We start from the raw sequence: 23,912 nt of genomic DNA, 5'->3' as shown, positions 1-23,912 counted from the left end.
TTCATGGTTACTCTGTTATAAATTAACTGACCGAATAAGCATGGGTTGATTTCTGGAGTCTCTATTCTGTCCCTTTGATCTACATGTCTGTTTTTAGGCAATTCCATAATGGTTTGATGACTACACCTTTGTAATATAGTTTGACATCACGAAGCACATGCCTCCAGGGTCTTTCTCAAGATTGCTTTGGCTATCCGAGGTCTTCCCTGCTTCCATACAGATTCTACGACTGTTTATTCTTTTTCTGTGAAAAATGCCATTGAAATTTTCTTTTGTAAAATAAAGATATTTTCAAGACAAATAGCACAAAAACAAACCCATAGTCCACAGGAAAGCAGAAAAAAAGGATATATCATTATAGTAAAAGTGGTAGAAACAACAGCTGAACACACCCTCAACCTGTCTGGCACTCTGGAATTTAGGCCAGGTAGAGTCTGGATAAAACCAGAGGCAGGGGGCTCTGACCAGAAGGGAGGACGCTCTCTAGCCACCCAAAAACCCTTAGAACTACCAATATCATAGCCCCTCACTCCCCCGGTCCACTCCAAGTTCTTCCATTGCAACCGAACTCCTCGTTTCTGCATTCCTCTGTCCTTCCCGTAAATTCCACATCGCCTTGCACTGGCTCTAGCAAGCACGCCACATCTGCCGCCGAGTGCAGAGCGTGGATGTGGCAGTGGGGTATAATCATTAACCATATGCTCCGGAGACAGCAAGGTTAGGGTTCAAATCCCAAGTGCACCACTCACTAATTCCAGGACCATGAGAAAACTGCTTTATCGCTTGGGACCTCAATTTCCCTATGCATAAAAGAGGAGTAGAGTTCCTATGTCACAGAGTTGCTTAGAAAAGTAATTTGTGGGGGGGGGGATGGGGGGCTGGGTATCTCAGTTGGTTAAAATGTCTGACTCTTGATTTTGGCTCAGGTCATGATCTCAGGGTCCTGGGCTGGAGCCCCACATCGGGCTCACCAGGGAGTCCGCTTGGCTTCTCTCTCTTCCTCTGCCCCTCCCCCTGCTCTCACTCTCTCTCTCTCTCTCTCAAATAAATAAATCTTTTAAAAAAAAAAAAGAAAGAAAAGTACTTTAGGTAACGTGAACCATGCATAGTGCTTGGCATCTAGTAACTCTTGTAAGTACAGTTGTTTTAATACCCTTGTCAGCACTGATCTTAGTGCTGACCACTGAACGCCAAGTGGAGCTCAATAAATTCTCACTCTCAGCAGATGTTTGTTTAGTGCCTGTCAAGCTTTCCACCCCAAGCTTTTAGATACTTGTGAAATAAAGCTATATAAGGCACAGGTTCCCCTCTTGTGAATTCTCCTTCCTACTTGTGTCTCCAGCTTCCCACCCAGTGCCTGGCACATAGTTGATACCCAAGTGTTTGTGGAACTAAACTTCTGAGTTTAAAATCTACTGTGTGTTCATATGAGTTTGAAGAGAAATAAACAAACATGTAACCATAAAAAGAAAGTATGAAAAAGAAGCACGTGAGTTAGATTTTTTTTAATTCTTGACAACAGGAAGAACACCTTATGTATATTTAACCTGTGTTTTTCAATCTACTGAAAACTTTCAAACATAGTTTTCACACCTATTTGTGGAATGCATTAAAATTCCCACCTTCTGGGGCGCCTGGGTGGCTCAGTTGGTTAAGTGTCTGCCTTCGGCTCAGGTCATGATCCCAGAGTCCTGGAATCAACTCCCACGTCGGGCTCTCTGCTCAACAAAGAGTCTGCTTCTTTCTCTCCCTCTGCTCCTGCTCCTGCTCCCTTGCTCACTCTCTCAAATAAATAAATAAAATCTTTTTGAAAAAATCTTAAATTCCCACCTTGTAGACAATTAAATTTAGGATCAGAGGGATAAAGTGACTTGTGCCACATTACAAAACCAAGGGGCTTTAGTGGGCTAGAAGTCAGAACAGCTTTTATTTCAAAAACACAGTTGCTGACTTGGCTACCAAAGGGCAATTCCCATTTGCCTGCCCACATACTTCCGCTTAAGACGAAAGTGAGGTCCGAGTGATATATGAAAAAGTCAGCATTTGTGTCAGAAAGGCCCCGAACTGCAAGTCACCTCCACGTGGTGAAGGGAGGAGAGAAGAGCAATTGCACAACGTCTGGAGGCACAGAAACTCCAGTGACTCACCTTGGGGCCCAGATCCAGGGCTAGCTTCTAACTGACAAACACAAAGATACAAACTTTGTGAGGGCCTCGCTGTGCTCTTTTCTGGATAAAAACAGATATCAGATCCCACCTTTACCAGCACTGAACAGCCTCAAGGATAAAGTCCTAAAGTGAAAATAAAGTGGCCTCAAACACCCTCCCGGTAACGTCCACACAAACTACTTATGCAGGCTCAGCTGGGAAGGTTTATCACGAAGTCAGGCTGATACGGGAAAACATCAGCACTTGGATAAAAGGTACAAGACGATTTAGCAGGAGTGCCTCCTAAAATTGAAAAGCTAACCTATTAAACTGAGCCTCTTAAAAAAAAAAAAAAAAAGAGGAAAGTCAGAAAAGGCAAAACCTAGCAGGAAAAACATATTCTTACTTCTGAGCCAAAGTGAGAAAAAAAAGAGGAATCAGTTGGGTTCCTCACTTTAAAAATTTAAAGTCACTGAATGATTTCCAGATCATATTCATCAGAAACCAACTGAGATGCAGCTGTGCATTCTATCTCCTTTCTACTCATTTCCACATAAATGTAGGAGCACTGCCCAAGCGACTTAGGTTGTGGGGAACTGGGATTAAGACTAATAAAACCCCCTCTCTGCCATCAAGAACACAGAATCTACTGTGAGGCCAGGCCGGAAACCTTTGGGAATACTGGCACATCCCACCACCCCCTTCCCTGGGAAGTGCCATCCCTACCCTGACCCCCACACTCACAGCCCAAGGTGAGCCTTATTCACAATGACTTCCACCCACCTGGCCATGCTTGACCTATGAAAGGACAAGAGTCCCTTTCCAAGAATTTGGAAATGAATGAAACAAGCAGACAGTCCCTTTGTTGGCCAGAACTCTATATAACACGCATGGAGGACTGTGGAGGCCCACCTCATACTCTACAGTCTGTGAAGCAGAGAAAGAGAATCAAACAGATGCTTAGTCTTACAGACAAGTGCTAAAGGAGGAATACTGTGGGTTCCTGGCAGCTCTCCATCCCAGGGCAGACCATTCTGAAGCCTGCCAGCCTCACCACCCTTGGACCCTTACGGTGAGTTAGCCTCAAGTAGTTTCTGTTACTTGCAACCCAAGAGTCTTACGTAGTAACTACAGAGGGAGTAAGACCACAACATAATGCGTGTAATACACAGCCCGGTTCTCAGGAGGCAAACATTCTGCTTCATTTACCTGAACACATCTTGCACAGTAAAGGGGCCAAGGAGTAAGACTTGCTCTAAAAGATGGGAATGTGAGTCCAGACTCCACCCTTTGCTAGTCCCGACCTCGAGTAAATCCATTTAGCCTATGCTTCACACAGTGCCTAACACGAAGCCGGTGCTCAGCATATATGGGTCAGAAAAGGGAAGGCAGACTAGCGGCCACCCACACAGCAGGTGCGCTTACCCTTCACGACACTGCTCATCAATACAACGGGACTAATAGTGTCTACTAGGTGCACCTCACAGGATCAGAATACATGCAACCAGTGTACAGTTAAAACTCACTGACAGGTTCAGACTGATGGACAGGTTGAATATAGACCCACCTGAATTAATAAAAGAATATTTATGTATCTAAAGCAGGGGTTGGCAAACTATGTAGCCTACAGGCCAAATCCAGTCCACCACCTGTACCTGTGTGGTCCAGAAGATATGAATGGTTTTTACAAGTGAACATTTGCAATATGACGGTAGGGAACACTAACTTTGAGTCACTATTTAGTTAAATGTTATGTTCCCCCACAAAACAGAATCTCATTTTTCTGATTAAAAGAACTGAACTATAAATAAAATTCAATTATTATTATTATATTTTAATTTTGTCAGTAAAAAATTCATGGAAATTTGTTTCTCTCTTGTTATAAAGTACCAACATCATATCTGCAGTTTGCCTTTTGGCCCACAAAGCCTAAGATATTTACTATCTGGTTCTTTACAGAAAAAGGTTGTCAATCTTGATCAAAACAATGTACGAGAGAACCTACTCAGCGATATGGCAATGAAGTTATTCTTCTCATCAGGCCCATTAACTTTAGCCCCATCAATTTTGCAGAACACGGGGGGTTTTACACATGCATACTTTGCAACAGCGCAGAAAAACCTGCAGTCATGTCTGAGTGTGAAAGGGCACATCAGATCTTCCAGAAGCTCAGTAACCCACTTCACACTCAGCTTAAACAGGCCGGGCCACTCTGTGCACCTCTGGGCTAAGAACACAGCATTAACCTGACAGTATGTTTATGGAACACCATATAATATCAAACACTCTGTCATCACTTTCAGCCTCCCAGACTAACACATCACAGGCCAGGTTCCTTCTTGAACCTAGACCTGCAAAAGGAGAACAAAGGTTCATGACCCAGAAAAATCTCTGGGGCAGAACAATATTCCTTCAGACCAGTCATTAAACCTATTATTAAACCTACTGTTCCACAAATAAGAGCCATTAAACTTACCACCATTAAACCTAGTATTCTACAAAACAGAGCAAGGTACGTATGTGTAGTATTCGTCCTGAGTAAAGCGTGGAAGTGATTCTGCCCCTCATCACAAGTAATAATAACAGTTAAAAAGCAAAATATTATAAATAAAACAAGTTAATAAAAATGAATTTGTCAATACTAAAAAACACCTGTAATAGGTATATGATCATGCAAAAGGAAGAGACTTTACCCTAAAGAAGTTTTGAAAATAACGCTGTGAAGGCAAGAAAATAGCACATATATAGCTCTACATCAGGACGGATGCAAAAATAGACTAGTACTACTAAAAACAGGGTACAGACCTTAGAACTATAAGAGGGCCTCGGAGTCACCCTCATGGAAGCCTGAGCGCCCCCAAGTACGGAGTCCGAAAACCACAAGAACTGACTACCAGGAGATCGTAAAAATAGTTACTTCAAAGGTTTGTGAGGATTAAAAGAGATGATGAATAAAATATTCTTTTTACAGTGAGTGGTACATAGTAAGTGCTCAATAAATACTAGCAATTATCTTTTTTAAGGAAATAGTTGTCATCATACTGTATACACTGAAAATATAATTATTTGTTCTGATTATATTTCTTCCATAGACTCTAAGTATTTTCCATATTATTACGTATTCTTCACTGGCATATTTTTCAATTTAATGGGTCACAAATGGCACTTAAGTTTTACTTTGATTTGGATTTATGTAATAATTAGCAAACAATTATTTTTGCATCTATTTGTTTATTTTTATTTATTAACTATTATTTTTTTTCTCATGACGTCTGCTCATGAGCCTTATTCAATAACCCAATGGGAATCTCCATGGTTTCTTAAAATAAATGTTGGTTCAAAGCAGAAACAAGCTTACCTTCTGGGCACCCTGTCTTAAGAATGTGCTGGCAAAAGTTTCCAAAATGCAGTTGAGAAAGCCAGCCCCTGTGATTGAAATCCTGCCTCTCTGAATGAACTCTGTCCTGTAAAAAAAAAACAAAAACAAAAACAAAAACAAAAAAAATGCATCTTTGATGTCATTCTATGTTTGGATATTTAAACTACAGAGATTTCCAACAGCATAATTACCACTTATGATCAACACAAAACAATGTCCATAACAATTCAATAACTGCCTATTACAGGGGCGCCTGGGTGGCACAGCGGTTTAGCGTCTGCCTTCAGCTCAGGGCGTGATCCCGGCGTTATGGGATCGAGCCCCACATCAGGCTCCTCCGCTGTGAGCCTGCTTCTTCCTCTCCCACTCCCCCTGCTTGTGTTCCCTCTCTCGCTGGCTGTCTCTATCTCTGTCAAATAAATAAATAAAATCTTTAAAAAAAAAAAAATAACTGCCTATTACAACAAAATTTTTATTAAAAAGAGACTTACAGTTTATATATACAATTATTTTATTCAAATTAAAGAATATCTGTTTCACATTGTTAAAGAGTAAATTTTAAAAGTTCTCAGCACACACAAAAATATTTTTAACAATGAGAGGTGATGGATCTGTTAACTAACCTTATTATGATAATCATGTTGTAATACATACATATATAAAATTATATTGTATACTTTAAACTTACACTATGTTAGTTATATCTCAATAAAGCTCAGGGGGAAAAAGAAAAAAGAGAATATTCCACTATTCTAATTATACCAACTGCAGAATACAGGATTTCTAGTCATACCTAAGACATAATTCTATGATAAAATTGTGATAGTCGAGAGGTTAGTACTCTATCTTTAAAATGTTGTTCTACTTTACCCACAATAAACTTAACTGATTCCAATTAATATACATATTATTACGAATATATATATTCATTTCATGCAGCAAAATGGCTTCTTAAAATTGAATCTGAGATAATTATCAGATGTATAACTTTGGTTAGATTACTAAAACTCTCTTAACTCAGTTTCCTTATGTGCAAGATGAGAATAATCACAGTATCATCCTTTCACGACTACTGTGAGAAGTAAATCAGTGAATACACATAATGGGAACATGAACTGTTCCTGAGAAACAATGAGCATTCATTAAATGAGAGAGACAGGCAGTAAGACAGACTGGAAAGCCAGAAGCCTGGGATGACTTCTTCGAAGACTCCTTGACTGGAGAGGGTGGTGATCGTAGATGTGCCACTATGCTATTTAAAGTTCTACCAGGACTGGGTGGTTCAGTCGGTCAAGCGTCTGCCTTCCAGCTCAGGTCATGATCCTGGAGTCCCGCGATCCAGCCCCACATTGGACTTCCCGCTCAGTGGGGAGTCTGCTTCTCCCTTTGTCCCACCCCTGCTTGTGCTCTCTCTCTCTCTCTCAAATAAAATCTTTAAAAAAAAAAATAGAGTTCTACCAATATTAATTATCTCCATTTCATAAAATGGATTAGATAACCCTGAGAGTGACATCAGAAAGATGGCAGAAGAGAAACCTCCAGGTCCTCACTCCCCATGGAGGTTCCATGTTAACAGTACACGGACCAACTTGCCTTTGGGAGAACTCTAGAAACCCGTTAAGAGTTCGCAGCACCCCAGGTGAGTGCAAAGTCAAGAAAAGCCACATCAAAGTGAGAAAGAAAGGCTGCTGCATTTACCCACCTTAGCTTCCGTTCACTGAGCAAAGCACAGTGCAACTGGGGAAAAAGTCCCCACTTCTGGCTTCCCCCTCCGGAGGCAAAGGGAAGAATGAGATATCCAATATTCTGGCTTTACAAGGGGGCTGCGCGAGGGACAGGTTTCTATCTCATCTGACTCAGAATGCTGAAAAGAACGGCAGTATACTTCGGGGGCTGCTGAGAACAGTATGGTGGCTTGTTACAGCACCGGAGTGTCTGCGGTGCCACAGACAGACATCAGGGACAGCAAGAGATCGTGGCAACTTGACAACAGGGGTAGACCTCTTTAACAGAAAATTTCACACAAAAACCTAGAGAAGAATCATCTCCAGAAAAGGTTTGAAAGACCCCCAGAATCTCTACCCAGGCTGATTAGTAAAGGTCTTCCACTGCATGAAGCCAGTCCATTAAGACTGGGGGAGGTGGCTGTTTTTTTCAAATGCTTGAGTTTCAACAAAAGATCACAAAGTATACAAAGAAACAGAGAAACATGGCCCACTCAAAGGAGCAAAACAACTCTCTAGAAACCAAGCCTAAAGACATAGAGATCTAGGACTTGTCTGACAAATAATTCAAAACAATCATCTTAAAAATGCTCAGTAAACTAAAAGAGAACACAGAAACTAAACGAAATCAGGAAAATGATGCATGAACAAAATGAGAATATCAACAAACAGTAACCATAAAAAAAAAATTCAGAAGGTGAAGTACACAATAATTGAATTGAAAAATGTCCTAGAGGGATTCGACAGCAGACGTGAACAAGCAGAAGAACCAACAAACTCAAACACAAGTCAGGCGAAATTACGGAGCTAACAGGAGCGAAAAAGAAACAAGAATGAAGTGAGACAGCCTAGGGGTTTATGGGACATCACCAAATGGATCAACTGTACACATTATGGGAGTGTCAGAAACAAAGGCGAGAAAGGGGCAGGTAGCCTATTTGAAGAAGTAGTGGCTGAAAACTTGCCAAATCTGAGAAAGGAAATGGACATCCAAGTTCAAGAAGCTCAATGAATACCAAAAACGATAAAACTAAAGAGACCTACATCAAAACACATTATAATCAAACCATCAAGTAAGAATCTTGAAAGCAGCAAGAAAAAAGCAATTTATCACATACGAGGGAGCTCTAATGAGATTTTCAGAGAAACCCTGTAGACCAGAGAGGAATAATTTAAATTTGCCTTGTTAATTCATGTGTCCCACACACTGACCGGCTACCGTCCGCTAAGCACCTTACTCCATGCTAGAGATCCACAGAGGACAGTCTCTGCCCTCCAGGATCCCACTGACTAGTGGGAAAGACAAAGGGGCAAGTGGCTGAGGGCCACACCAGCTAACGGAGCCAGAGCATGCCAATGAGGAAGACCACCAGGACCCAAGGAGCTTAATAAATTCTGTTCAGAGGAATGACCAGAGCATAAGGTGGGCATGGGAGATATTACGAAAGGAGGCTGAAGGACAAATGGAGACCACCAGACCGCAAATGGTTTTCTCATGCTGCGGAGTTTAGACTTTATCCTGCAGCAACAAGGACTCCCCTTCTGAGGCGACCAAGTAACAGGTATAGAAGAACGGTTACATTCGCACCACTGACTAAGCAGCTGGCTGCCACCCTTTGATGCTTTTAGACCATCTCCGATCCTCCACTTGCAACAAAGTACCCACACTCAGGGACCTCAGTAAGCACTTTTTATGTGAATAGATTCATTAATATTAAATTCTTTACAACCAGAAATATTCAACAAAGAAAATACTTCCTATACTTTCTTCTATCTCTAAGGACAAGAGATGGGAGCCATGTCTCCCGTATGTGTATTTGGGTGTGTGTGGGTGTGTGTGTGTGTGTATATATATATATATAGGCACATTTGCTCACACTAAGAAAGATATTCTGAGAATATTATGGATCCAAAAGGCTGTGATTTTGGTAAAAAAAAAAAATAGTTATCATGACTCTTATTAGACCTTCTCTCTGATTCTCTAGTAGCAGTAGCCTCTTCATTCCAATCGTACATTCCATAAAAGGAAGCCTTCAGATCTCTCTCACACACACACACAGTTATCCTAGCCAATCTGACATAAATAGTCTAAGCAAACAGTCAGTCTAGGCAAAGCGGCTTCCACCTCTTAGATTTAAGCCTATTTAAAATGATTTGTTCATGTAAAACTATATCCCAGTGACACTAATCTTTCCTGTCTTTATTCCAGATTAGTCAGAGTAGAATTTTACAGTGATTTTAATATTTAAAAATGAAAAGTTGAGCAGTCTTACACTCTTGGGAGAGATAAACTCTTCAGTCCTCAAGGCAAGTGTAGGTGAGGGATTAATAAAAGTCTCTGTTACATCATATTCGAACCAGTATTTCCTTCTGCTACTTTTGGGAGATGTAAGTGCTCAGAAAAGCACTCTCATGGCTTGCCCACATATCACAGAATAACGGCCGGTAAAGCAGGGTCATGCCCTCACCATCATTGAAATGAGTTTATCCTAGTATATTTTAAGACTGCTAGAGAAGAAAATGTTGCACTTTCCCTCAATAATTCATTGACAAAGCACATCGGACCATTTTCTTCTTACTACACATAGCCAACCTAAATCCCTCATGCTAGATAAGCCTTCTTTTAAGTTCCTTGGCAAAACACAGCAGGTTACACAACAATGTACAGTTTAATTTCAGCTCTCAAAAAAGAAGAAACCACAAGAAAGAAAAGATGGACTGATGGATGGAAAGACGAAAGGATAGAGCTGAAATATGAAAATATCTCTAGACATTAGAATTACAGGTGTTATTTTTTTATCTTCTCCCTTTTAGTAACTTTCTATAACATGTATTAGTTGGTAATCACCAAAACTAGTAATAATAAGGACCCGAGGATCATTTCTATATAAATAAAAAGTTATTCTTCAAAAGTCTCTGTGCTCCCAAGAACCATTCTCAGTAAAGGTACATGCTAACTTCTGACTTACCATTCACTTAAAATCTCATTCAATCACCTCTTGGCTTTCCTTTTCCCACACTACGTAACCTCCGTTTTTTGTGCCTTTTGTCCTAAGACTTTCTACTGCCCCCAAGCTTGAAGTGTTTGATGTTTCACTCAAGAGACATAAAGATGACTGAAGTTTTCCTACATCTCTCTTTTATCTCTGCGAAGCCTAAAGGAAGGACTGATCACATTTATGATGTTACGTACCCAGGTCACTTTTACTCTTCAAAAACTCTATAGCAACAGTGTGTATTCTGTACCAGACACTGTATTATCTTCTGAGGTTGTTACTCGTAAATCATTTTCTCTCTTTCACACATGAGGAAATTGTGGTAAAAAGAAGTTAAATAACTTGCCCAGGGTCATACAGTTTGGTGGCTGTAGATTCATTATCTGCTGCTTCAAAACCCCAGTCCTGCCCCTATGTCAGTTAATGACACAGTGCTCCTCCTAGTCTAGGATATTAGAGACCTCGCACCATGTTGTATTATTCCCTTCCTAAGCAACCCAAACATTCTATCAGCCAGCAGATAGCATTTATTTTACTTCTAACGGCCCCTCAACAGCCCATGACATTCTCTTCCCTGCTACTGCCACAGCCACCGCCTGGGGTCAGCAGGGCGATTTTCTCTTTCCAGGACCACAACTGCCTCTCAGTGGGAACCTGGTGTCCGGTGTGCGCTCTCTATAATCCACGCCTTCCACAGTCAGTTTGCTAAGCACCTGCTGATCCTGTCGTAGACGGCTTCCAGAGTCGCAGAGAAGAGCCCCTGATGCTCAGCGGAGATGCAGCCACATCACTGCATGTAACCTGTGTGTTCGTTTTCACCGCCGCATACTGTTTCACTGTTTGAAAATACTCCAAATTATCCATCCTTCTACTGAAGATGAACATATTATAATGCATCCAGGTAAGTAGGCCCACAAGTGTCTCTTAAATACAGATTAGTTGAATGTCTGGGTCACAGGACATGTGCAGTTTCAACTTTAGTAGATGACGTCAGATGTTTTTCTAAATGGTTGTACTTGTGTTGTTTTTTCTTTACTGCTTCAATGCCAACTGCGATGGCTAGCACATGATAGAAAAATCAATAATGCAACAGGAAGAAAAGCATGGAGAGAAGGAGAGAAGGGAGAGAAGAGAAGGAAGCAAAAGAATGAGAGAATTTATAACACCTCTCAATACTATCATCAGGGCAATTGAACAAAGTATCTCGAGATTTCCTCCTGCTAACGTCAGTAGGGGGCACCGTTCACCTGGCTCAGAGAGAAGGCACCAGAGTATCAGGAAAATTATGGTGGAAGAGGAGGCTCACTCATTCGTGGGGCGCCTGTGTCAGAGTCACACCTCTTGCTCTGTCCGTCCACAGGCAGGCTTAATTCAACACAGAACACGATGGAATCCTGACAGAACGCACCCCTCAACCAGGAACATCTTTGTGAAAGTGAATGCCAGTTTATACAATCAGTCTCCTACTTTTAGGTCATTTAAAAGTGTATTTCCTTCTGGATTGGGGAAAATAAAAAAGTTCAGGGGAAATATGGATAAATTAATTCCCAGAGCACGCAGCCACTAGCTCTGAATCCTCAAAACGGCAGTTTCCAGGAAAGCAAAAGCTCTTAATGAGATCCTGTCCTTGAATTATTGACTGGTTAGGTATGGCAAATCTTGCCTAATTGTTTTCATGATGGGAATTTAATTAAAGTGTCTTTGAGGAGGAAGAAAGTTTCCAGATATTCCTGTGGTGATGACATCTCCGTTCTAATCATGGTGATTCTGGCATTCTCCTGTAACCACACAGAGGGATGGCCCACAAGAAAGGCAGGGTCTGCAGCTCAGATCGCCCGCTCCTGCTCCATGGGTCTCACGGTGCTGCAGAGACTGCCGGGCTCCTGTGTGAACTCCACCACGCCAGAAGACATGGTCTCTCCACCCCGTCTCACCAAACCCATTCCTATCATAATGCTTCCTCGGAGAACCATTATTCGGACAGAGTTCTCAGTAAGTACTAAGCAGTCTTAGCCTTCACACACACACACACACACACACACACACACACACACACACAGAGGGAGAAAGAGAATACAAATTAAGGATGTAGTTTTTGGATTCACATCTCGTCGCTAACACAGAATGAAAACCTGCCAACATTGGCAAGGATCTAATGCTGCGTAGGTTCAGTCTCCTCAGGAAAATGGGATTAATAATACCTACTACATAGGTTGTTCCAAAGGTGAAGAAGGAAATATGTGTAAAGCCCTCAAGGTAATATGGGTAAGCATTCAATAAATGTTAGTTAATAATGCTAACCTGCTACTATTACTACCACTAATAATAATGCCATCTACTACTACCACCATCAGTATTCCCATTCACACAAAGACAAACACGATGTCTGAGAAGGTAAGTGCTCATAGCACAACTCCAACCCTGGTCAGCCCCCAAACCTTCGTCCCTCAGTAAATTCTAGGTGACACTCAATCACCCTAAACCACTTGGCAATGACTCGCTCCCTACCCATTCTGGCATTCAAAGCCCTTGGAGCTCCGGAGCCCTCCCATCTCACCAGCCTCCTCCTCACCTGCCATCACACATCACACTGGCGCACTCTGCACGACAACCACGTGAAACCAAACACCCCACTAGCCTCTCCAGCCCCCACTCCTGGGGCCCTCCCCCTCTGAGCTGCTCTCCTCTAACAAGTCCCAGGAATGGGTTATTAACCATAGCCCTAAATTACTAATAGTGAGCTGCAGCAGGAAATACGGTAATGCTAAGGAATTATCGAGTGTTAGAATCGCAGGAGCCCAACAGCCTAGAGCAGGTACATATTACAGGGCAAGGGGGCTCAGTCTCCTAAAACACGGTACCTAAGAACTGATAATCAATTACAACAGATAACACTCTTTTTGTAAGTAGGCTCCACACCCAGTGTGGAACCCAACACAGGGCTTGAACTCACAACCCTGAGATCAAGACCTGAGCTGAGATCAATCGTCAGATGCTTAACCAACTGAGCCACCCAAGTGCCCCAGATAACACTTTTTAATAGCCTACCATGGTAAAGTATTGTATTAAGTCCTTTGTATACACACATTTCACCTATTTCTCATGACAATCTTATGAAATAATATTGACCCCATTCTACAGATTAAAAAAACTGAGGTTGAAACAGGCAAATTTGCTAAGGTCTCACAAAAATAAGTGGCAGGGCTATTATTTAAATCCACACAGTTAACCTCAGATCCCATATCCCTTCCCCCAATCCTGCTACCTAGAAAAGAATGTCTATTTAGGGCAAGCTTGTTGACATCCTGAGTGGTGGGCGAAGTTTCACAATCTACAACAGTTTGCGAACTGGTCCATTCAGAGTCTTGCCTTGGGATGTCAGGCCTCCCAGCGCACACATCCCATTTGGTGCTGGCTTCAAGGACACAGCACCCATGCTGCCGCACAGTGCTCCGCTAGTAGAAGGGCTACGGCTAAATGATCTGATGGTCCTGTTCCTGAAATTCTCAACCACTCTGAACAAGGGGCTTTGTATTTTCATTTTGCATTGGGCCCTGCAAATTACGTAGCTGTTCCTCATCCCATTTCCAATACAGGTCTATACGACACTACCAAATGCCATGCCCTTGGGGAGTTTTCTGAGATGCGTAGCAATGCGTGCTTCAGTTCAGCAATACCTAGCCTAAAAAAGCCTCAAACACATGCAAACCCTGAGACTCATATATCTACTTCTAAAAATGTGTCCTAAGCAAATAATCTTAGTTGAGGGCTTAGAGCAGCCTATAAAGATATTCATCACACCATTATTTAGAAGAGCATATAATGAGAAATAATGCAAATGCCCAATACAGACATTTAATAAAACACACCAGAATAATTTTATCCAATGAATATATCTAAGCAGCCATAGGAAATCATTTTAAAATGACATATTTAATAAGGAAAGACAGTCCCAAACGTAATGTTAAATTAATGTAGAAGTCAGAATACCATGTACAGTAGGATTCCATGTTTGTAAAAACGATTTTTCTGCAGAACGAGTAAATGAGTAAATAAATTGTAGCGACTGCAGCATGCTCCTAGGATGGAATGCTACACCCCATTGCAACAAGTACGGACACCCCCAGACGAGGCTCCCAGAAACAACAGTTAACAAAAGAAACCGACACAGCAGAGTGCATACGCTGATTCCGTTCCACACGAAGATCAACAATGGGCTAAAATTAATCTATAAGGACGGAGGTCAGAATACGGGTTCCCTTTAGAGCCACCGACTACAAAGAGCACAGACCTAAAGAGGGCATGAACATACTCTGTTTTTTCTTTTATGTATATCGTAACCGTCCTACGGTGAGTAGGCAACACTTGTAGGAAAAAAAGAGGAAAGATTATTTGAACACATGATAACAAAAGATATTTGGAGTAAGATCCATCCAAACTGGAACTACACGAGGGTCAGGTTTTCCTATCTTTAGACAAAAGGCTGCTGAGTCATCCCAGAGCAGAGGGGAGATCAGGAAGCAGCAGCCAAGAATCAGCCCCTCAATTCCTCTGCACACTCCCACCCTCCTGAGGTCAGACACACACGACCCGGAGCTGCCTCCACCTCCAGCACAGGAAATGTCTCAAAATGAAGCTGTAAATGCAGGCCAGGAGACTCGACTCCACGTGGCTTTTGACTTTCCATCTCTTTGCTTATTACCAGTAGTACCCGTGATTGGAAAGACGACAACCGAGCTCCCAGGCGTCAATTCTCAACCTGACGTGGGAGGCAGCTCCTCACACAGGCCAGATGGGCATCAGATTTCTGGTTGTCTTAAGACATTTAGGTTGTTCTGCACGGTATCAACGCAGAGTGATAAAATATTATAATTTCTAATACTCAACATATTTACTCACTACAGATGTAAGAAACTAACAAAAGAAAAAAAGAAAGTTTAACCAGCATCTCTGATCCATTAAGAGCAGAGACTGCAACACAATTTGGACACTGGTGTCTCTCCCTTCTTCCTCCCTTACGTCCCCTGAAAATTCCCTTCTTCCATAAACTCAAGAGAGCTCTCAACTAAGTTCTGTTAAACTTTTCAGGAGGGTGCTTCTGCCAAAAAGCATTTCCTGTTTGCTCGGAGAGCCACGTTATCAACTGGTCACGCTTTGTAAGATTAACAGGAACTTTGTGAAAAGGGGAGTTTCAAAGAGACGTCAACAGTGTGTTTGCTCGCAACTGGGACCACAAGATACGGACTAGGTATCAGGGGCTCCCAACTCTATGTGCACAACAGATTCACCCGAAGAACTTATGAAACACTGACTGCCGAGAGCCAGCCCAGGCCTACAAAACTACAGCCAACACAACAAATCTACCTGTTTAACCTTCCCCCTGAATCCTGCACTAATACACAAAAACCAAAGGGCAAGGAGGATGAAAACAAAAAGTCAACAGGCATTGACTAAGATATTTCCAAAGTTCTTACTTGTCCACGGCACAGAACGCTCCCCTAGCTAAACATCCTTGTTTCCAGTTTAATTGTCACCGCTATTTCCAATAAAACAGCCTATTCCACTTTACGAAGTCAGTCCCTTTAAGGAGCCAGCTCCCTCTGAAAACAGCATTTATTCATCCTTAGTTCCACCAACAACTTCCATGTGTGTAATGCCTTATACTCTCCAAATATAGTGTTCCCATTACCTTATTAAACCTTCACATTACTTTATGAGAGAGTTCAGGCCAGCTTTGTGCCTTTTCCCAGAGTCAAACCGTACATAAGTGACCCAGCATCAAAAACCAGAAGCAAGGTCTCCATATTACTGGTGATTTCAAGATTTCCTCTACCTTGAATTTCCTACCAAATCATCTTGGACTTTCCCAGTTTGCACTAGCCCCCCCTGCCAATCCCACCCCTTTTCACTTCCCTCGTCCCCGTTTCAGCCCCTAAGAAGCACGATCTGCCATTCGGTCAACGAGCAGCACAGGGCATCATCCCCTGCAAGCATCTGAGCACTGTGCTACAGACTGAGGATACAGCAGGAAGGGAAACAGGGAAGACTCTGATTATACGACGACAAACATAAAAAGCAAATGACTATCTTTTGGAGGGCAGCCCTACTGCTCCAAAAATAAGACTCCTGCCCAGATAGCATATTTACTCAGAAAAGGCCTTGTTGCTCAGTTTCTGTAATTGGCAATGCACCCTGCTAATTGTCTGATCACCCACTGGGGCCCTGGAAATTAAGGTGAATTTAAGCCCAGGGTGTTACGTTTTAGGAGGAATACAGTGGTATTTGTCTGGGCTATTTGATAACTACACCCTCAAGCCCTTTACTGTCAGGAATGGGGCTTAGAAATAATTCTTAAGTAATGTTAACAAAGCCGGAATATTTTAATATTCCAGGGACAGCAAGTTTGAAGGTCAACCAAAAAGGCTGGTGCCCAACACAAAGAAGTCACCAGACTTCAAAACTGCTACTAGGGGAGGAAAAAAAAAAAAAAAGACTTCAAAGCAAGGAAAAAATGAACACACACACACACACACACACACACACAGAATGCCCAACCATCAAACCCCTGAAACATGCAAATTACAGTATCTGTGATTTACCAGACGAAGACGCAAGGCTTGGGATGTTTCAATCCAGAGATTGAAAAATAAAAAATAAAAAATGTTGTACATCTTATTAGAATGAAGAATATTCATATGTGTAACTTCAATTATCATGAAAATTTATTGAACTAAAAACAGCTGCTCATCCCATTAATTTAATCTGGGTGTGAAGTTTGACTTTGGTTTTTTTGTTTCTTTTACTACATTCCAGAGAAATTTTTTTGATATTTTACAAATGTTAGGTCAATACATCCAACCCGCACTCTACTAGGCTGCACATTTTAAATCTCAGAAATAAGGTTTATAAGCATCAATGAATAAGCAAAAAGCTGCTCCACACATGGCTGGGTAAAGACACAGGCCACGAAGGTACTCAACGCTGAGCATGGGAGAGTGATCTTGTTAACCTAAAGCCAAAGAAACCCAGCTCGGCAACATCGTGAATAGAGGGAAGTCTCCACTGATGGTGATAACTAAAACCTTGCTTCACGATAACAGAAAAGTTACTACTGACCACAAAACCCATACATTTACGGTGAAAGAGCAAAGCCCAAGAAAATACTTTTACAAGATGATTATCTTTTTAGAATTGCTTGGGTAAATATCCATCATTAAAGCCAAATCATATTTATATTAATCACATGCCCCCAGAGTACAGTGAAAATCTCTTTTAAGGAAAAGAACCAGGGGCGCCCAGGTGGCTCAGTCAGTTAAGCACCTGCCTCTGTCTGGGGTCATGATCTCAGGGTCGTGGGATTGAGCCACACATTGGGCTCCCTGCTCAGCAGGGAGTCTGCTTCTCCCTCTCCCTCTAACCCTCCCTCCTGCTCGTACTCTATCTCTCACTCTCTCTTTCTCAAATAAATAAAATCTTAAAAAAAAAGGGGGGGCGGGGGAGACACATGGGTGGCTCAGTTGGTTAAGAGTCTGCCTTCGCCTCAGGTCATGATCTCAGGGTCCTGGGGAAAACAGGACCAAACACAAAACAGTAAGAAATTAATAAATTTATCTTGGAATGTAAGATTTCAGAGAACAGAAACGATGACTGTCCAATTGAGGAGTGTACAGCCCCAGAGCTGGTATGCTTGAGGGAACATGAAATTATAATGTAACTCTTGCCCAAGAAGGTACCACAAGTGCAGAGACATCAGTGGGAAGCCAAAGCTGAACCTAGGTAAAAAAACACAGATCAAGGCTTAGTCAGATTCTAAGGAACCCTTTTGGAGCCCATCTCTGAATTGAGCCGACAGGCCATGTATAGGGACAGAACGGCACCTGGTTTCCCATCACATACCCACACCTGCTAACCAACACACAGCCTGAGGGTCTCATTTTAGACTCAACGGCTGTGACAACTTTTTCTCTTAAAAAAAAAAAAAAAGGTTGTCCACATTTCATCTTCTGGGTATAGTGGCTAGCCATCGTTGTCATATTCCCTGGCAAAGGAGGAGAAAGAAATAATGTCTTTTCCTTGATGTCCCCCCAAGATCACCCACTCATTTCAAATGTCTGCCTAAAATGCCTTGCTTAAATCCATGTCAAGAGCTAAGAAAACAAGTTGCCTAGAGTCTGGACCACAGCTTTCATCATATTAACCCCTGCTCAGAAACCTTCATGCGGCTGCTGAAATGACAAGACCCCTCCTCCATAACCAGGCAACCAAAGCACTCTATACAGTTGACATAAATACATCCTTTATTCATGTCCATATTCCTACCTCACCACGTTGCTCAAGGTGGACCCTGGCTCGGCAACTTCCTCTCACTGTGCATGTTATTTAACCTGAGCTTTAAAATACTGCAGGGGAAGGATCTAGCTTTGACCTTGATATGGTAGGCGTCAATAAATATTGGCCCAATAGATCAAAAATCTAAAAAGAGAGTGTTTGGGCGCGTATAAGAAAATAACAAATCAAAGGAAAAAGGAAGTGTAATTGGTCAAACCCTTTTATAGAACCATCTGATAATATGTATCAAAATATAAAATACATATAACCTTTGACCCAGAAATCCAACTTTGCTCCATCTACCTTAAAAGGTTATTAAATAACTACAGAAATACGTAATAATAGGGATTTCATCACAGCATTATTTGTGACAGCAAAGAAATGCAGAAACAATCTAAATGCCAATTAGGAATGAACTAAGAAAATTCTGTAAACAGACACTATTGCTAGGTAATGAAAACTGGGGTTTTTCCCCCAGAACTGTTTAATATTTTTTATAAGACACATGTATCATATTTTCCAGAATCAAAGTATTAGAAAAATAATTTTTAAAAAAGACACAAAGGGAAAAGGTCCTGAAGGATGTTTTCCTTGGATTCTCAGAGCCAATTATCACTTTACATTTCACTGATAAAGGTCCAGTTCAAACTAGCCAATAGACTGGATCTCTGAGAATATTGACACTAAAACAAGGCGGGTGAAAGGCTTTTGTGTTTTCTGTATAAAATCAGACAACTCAGTCCTTTCACTACTTCTACATACAAAAAAACCCCAAAAAACAAAAGATTCCCCTATACTCTGGCCACGCTTTTATACTTAATTCCAAACACCCACGTTCCATGTGAAGCTCCTGCAATGGGAAAGGCAGAGGAAAAGCCACCACTAAGTGGTCCCAGGCAAATCCGCTCAGAGGCTCGTGAGACGAGGCTTTCACACTCCTTCGGTGTGCGGCTGGAGCGTGTGAGAATTACCACTACAGGACCGAAATTACGGGGAGCAGTAACGATCCGTACAAGTGATGGGGCTCCAGAATGGATTTTAAATTTGGGGGTTTTAGTTATATGAGCTTGAGAGTCTTACTATTTCCATTAAAATGACAGGTGAATAAAAGATTCAAGTCATACAAAAAAATGAAAAACAGTACATGATCCTCTGAAATCAGAGCTCACAACAATAATCACTATTAACACTTGTTTTGTTTTGCTTTTGTTTTTAAGCCTATCCCAAAAAGGTATTATCGCTTCTCGCCCATTATATTGGCAAACATTTTTTTAAAGTATGTTAATAGGAACTGCTGGCTTAAGGGAAATGAACTCTCGGGCCAATATTTATTGACGCCCACCATATCAAGGTCAAAGCTAGATCCTTCCCCTGCAGTGTTTTAAAGCTCAGGTTAAATAACACGCACAGTGAGAGGAAGTTGCCGAGCCAAGGCGTGAGTCCAGGTAAGACGTCCAACTCATTATTTTTGCTATATTCAGAGCTGGGCAACCATCAACATGAGTTCCAGAACATTTTCATCACCCCAAAAAGAAACTCCATGCCCATTAGCAGTCACTGCCCACTCTTTCCCTCCTTGCCCATGGCAACCACTAATCTAGTTTGTCTCTATGGACATACCAACTCCGCGCATTTCAAGTACATTGATTCACATGCTCTGTGGCCTTTTGTAATTGGCTTCTTCCACTTAGCATAATATTGTCAAGCTTCGCCCACATTATAGCATGTGTCCTTCATTCTTATGGCTGAATAATATTCCATTTATAAGTATACCACATTTGGTTATATATTCATCAGTAGATAGACATATGGTTTCCACATTCTGCCTATTATGATTAATGGTGCTATAAACATTTCCTGTACAAGTTTTTGTGTTTTCATGTATGCTTTCAACAGAGCATAAATTGCTGGGTCCAGGGGTAACTCTATGTTTAACTTCCTGAGGCCCTGCTCCATTCCCATCGTCATCAGTGCTGTGTAAGCGTTCCCACTGCTCCCCACCCTTTCCAACACTTGTTACCGTCTATCTTTTTTACTATAGCCATCCTAGGCAGGTTGGAAGTGCTTTCTCACTGTGATTTTGATCGGCACTTCTGGATATAGAATGATGCTGACCATCTTTTCATGCACTTATTGGCCATCTACACATCATCTTTGGAGAGACAGCTACTCAAATCTTTTGTCCATGTTTTAATTAGGCTTTTTTAAAAAATTCAAGTATAATTAACATGCAGTGTTCTATTAGTTTCGGGTGTACAATATGATTTAACAATTCTATATGTTATTCAGTCTCACATATTATGGATGTATATATATTATCAGATACATGGTCTACAAATATTCTCTCCCATTCTCTGCCTTGTCTTTTGACCTTCTTGACAGTGTCCTTTAAATCATAAAAGTTTTTAATTTTGATGAAATCAATTTCACCTATTTTGTCTTTCGTTGCTTGGGCTTTTGGTATCATATCTAAGAAATCACTACCTAATCTAAGATCACAAAGATTTTTACCTGTTTTCTCCCTAAAAGTTGTATTAAGTCTTAACTCTCATTTAGGTCTTTGATCCACCTTCAATTAATTTTGTTTTTGGTATGAGGTAAGGGTCTAACTTCATTCTTCTGTTTGTGGATATCCAGTTGTGACAGCACCATTTGTTGAAAAGAATATTCTTCCTTCATTGAATAGTCTTGGCATATAGCTTTTTAAAATCTTCCTTATGTGTTCTATAGCTTGACAGTGGCAATGTTTACACAACTATGTCAAAACTCATAGAACTGTACATTAAGAATAAATTTTGTTGCATATAAATAATATACTCAATAAACCTAACAATTAAAACTTCTCCTTTAGAGAAACATTCACATATTGCATATGTAAGGATCATATGCTTCACAAATACTATACTACTGTTTGTAATAAAGAGAAACTGGAAACCATCTGAACCTCTACCAAAAAAAGGGGGGGGGGCACCTGAGTGTCTCAGTTAAGTGTCTGCCTTTGGCTCAGATCATGATCTCAGGGTCCCTGCTCAGCAAGGAGTCTGCTTCTCCCTTTGTCCCTCCCCCCGGTTCATGCACTTACACGTGTGTGCTCTCTTTAGCTCGCTCTCAAATAAAATCTTAAAAAAAAAAAAAGCTAAACAGATGTAGTATAATCATAGGATTGAATACCACACAACACTATAAAGGAATAAGCTAGGTTTTATATATGTTAAGTGGATAAAGTTCTATTAAGCAAACAAGGTAAGTACACAATGACTGACACAGAATGAAAGCACGTATGTAAAAAGGTAACAAAACTGCTACACAGGCTCTGTGAATACACACGTAAGTACCTAATGGTATCTCTTAAAAGTCTGGAAGAATCCTCAGCACACTGATAACACTCACTGCCTCTGGAGAGAGCAAAATGCACCAAGACTGGACAGGGTGATCAGAACAGAGCTGAGCTCTGTTATTTCTCCCCCAAAGGGAAATCTATTCATTAACTACTTGTAGGATTAAAAATTAATAATGTGGGGCACCTGGGTGGCTGGGTCGGTTGAGTGTCTGACTCCTGATTTCGGCTCAGGTCATGAACTCAGGGTGGTGAGATCGAGCCCATGCACCGGGCATAGAGCCTGCTTGAGATGCTCTCTTTCCCTTTCCTTCTGCCCCTCCCCCCGCTTGCCCGCACATGCGTATGATCTCTCTCTAAAATAAAAAAATTAATAATGCGCACCTTATGTGAGTTGTAAATGGAGGTTATGAGTATGGAATCACAGCTTTTTAATACATGCAGTCATCTGTGCATCCCTGCACCCAACCTACACACACACGCACGCAGCTCATCTTACCAGTTTGGATTTTCCATACTTTGCCGGAAGACGGACTCTTCCTTCATGGATGCATACTGTGTCCACGTAAGGCAGTGACTCCGGATAGCCATGTTTCTCTCCTGAGGATTGAGCCACGATTCCTCTTCCAGTTGGATATTAGGTACCTTTAAGATGCTCACCTGTCCAACAGAGAGTGGACGGCTTTCTCAATTTAGGAAGGGCAAGCTACATAAAGACGAGGTCCAGAGTTGCTTTTAGGCTTGGATAACGAAGAGGACAAGTGACGCTCACGTACACATGAGGGCTCACCAATGGCTGTGAGTCCTCGATAATCAAACACACTATGGCCTTACTAAATGCTGGCGAGGACATGCAAATGGCCCAGGATTTATGCAGGCTGTACAGTCCCTGGCCTGATTTCCCTAACGGCTAAACACCAAGCAAATTATCAGCCTCCTTCGTGTCTCCTCTAGGGCTGGTTATGGCCTTCTTAAATTGATGGATTCTAATTGGGCCCACTTACGGGCTCACATGCAGGACAATATCAGATAAAATATTTTCTTCATTTTAAACTCTGTCCAGTACCTCGAAATGTATGCTTGCCAAGGTGGAGAAGACATGGGAAACTACAAAGGCAGCATTGTACAAAGTCAGAGGTGTCCTTAAATTATTTAAGACTTGAGAAACAAGACAAAGTTGAACGCCTTTTTAAATAATAGATTCAAAACATGTATATAGGGCAAAGGCAGGGTATACACCCTGTGGAAAAAGCCAATGATAATTTGCTGCACACAGTGCAACACATTTTACCGTGTGGAAAATAAAATGAAGTTCTTTTTCACTGTCACATCAGCTTTCCTTCAAAGAACGTGACAGAGTCTTAATGCACGACAAGGAAGTGACAGAAGCCACCCTTTTTATTACGTAGAGCAAAGAGTACAGCACTAGGATCTACAAGCTAACTGGCTTCTCCGCCACAAACGGAACCACTTCCGGGTTGAAACCACCATCTGAGGCATCATAAGAAGTGCACGCCAAGATGCTCTCCTCTTATTTCCTAATGATTCTAAAAGGACTCTTGTCAATAATCCCACTGTGACTTAAGCAATGTTATGAAAAATTCTCACTTACCTTTGCCAACAATCACCAGAGTGCTTAAGAATTTCAAAGAGAGAAAAGAATTTGCTATCATGAAGATTTCATCATCACCACCATTACTTTACACAAACACACACAGAAAGACTTACAGAGAGTACTGAGAACATTATACTCCCTGAAATAACTATACTCTCTGACAGTGAAACAGAAACTGAAGTTTTTATCTTTCTTGCTAAAGAGACTAAATATTTACCATCTGCCCATTTCTGATCATTCTGATCTAGGAGTCATATCTTACCACGGACAGATGAGAAAAGCTGGTCACTTCATCCAACGTGTCCAAGGTAGCTTTACAATAATTATAGACCATCTCTATGTCCACTAAGGGCCCTCCACAAAAGAGAAGCAGAAATAGAAAAAAA

The 23,912-nt window shown here is 41.4% G+C and overlaps 1 protein-coding gene across 5 annotated transcripts in view; it reads right to left on the bottom strand.

The window, feature by feature from the left end:
* The window catches only part of PRELID2 (PRELI domain containing 2), a 64,273-nt gene that overhangs the window by 25,036 nt on the left and 15,325 nt on the right, over positions 1-23,912 (bottom strand). For 4 of the 5 annotated variants that reach the window (XM_040622279.1, XM_040622277.1, XM_040622280.1 and 1 more), the window contains 2 exons: positions 22,411-22,571; positions 5,506-5,611 (listed from right to left, as the gene is read on the bottom strand). In XM_040622279.1, the coding sequence (XP_040478213.1) occupies positions 5,506-5,611; positions 22,411-22,571 (267 nt within the window). Of the gene's footprint in view, positions 1-5,505; positions 5,612-17,837; positions 18,019-22,410; positions 22,572-23,912 lie in introns of those variants that run through there. The other variant, XM_040622278.1, reaches the window with a different exon arrangement.

Source organism: Ursus maritimus, unplaced genomic scaffold (genome assembly GCF_017311325.1).
Source record: "Ursus maritimus isolate PB19 unplaced genomic scaffold, ASM1731132v1 scaffold_5, whole genome shotgun sequence".
Classification (NCBI taxonomy): domain Eukaryota; kingdom Metazoa; phylum Chordata; class Mammalia; order Carnivora; family Ursidae; genus Ursus; species Ursus maritimus.
Note: the sequence above shows the minus strand (reverse complement) of the source record. Positions and strands in the feature narration are given on the sequence as shown.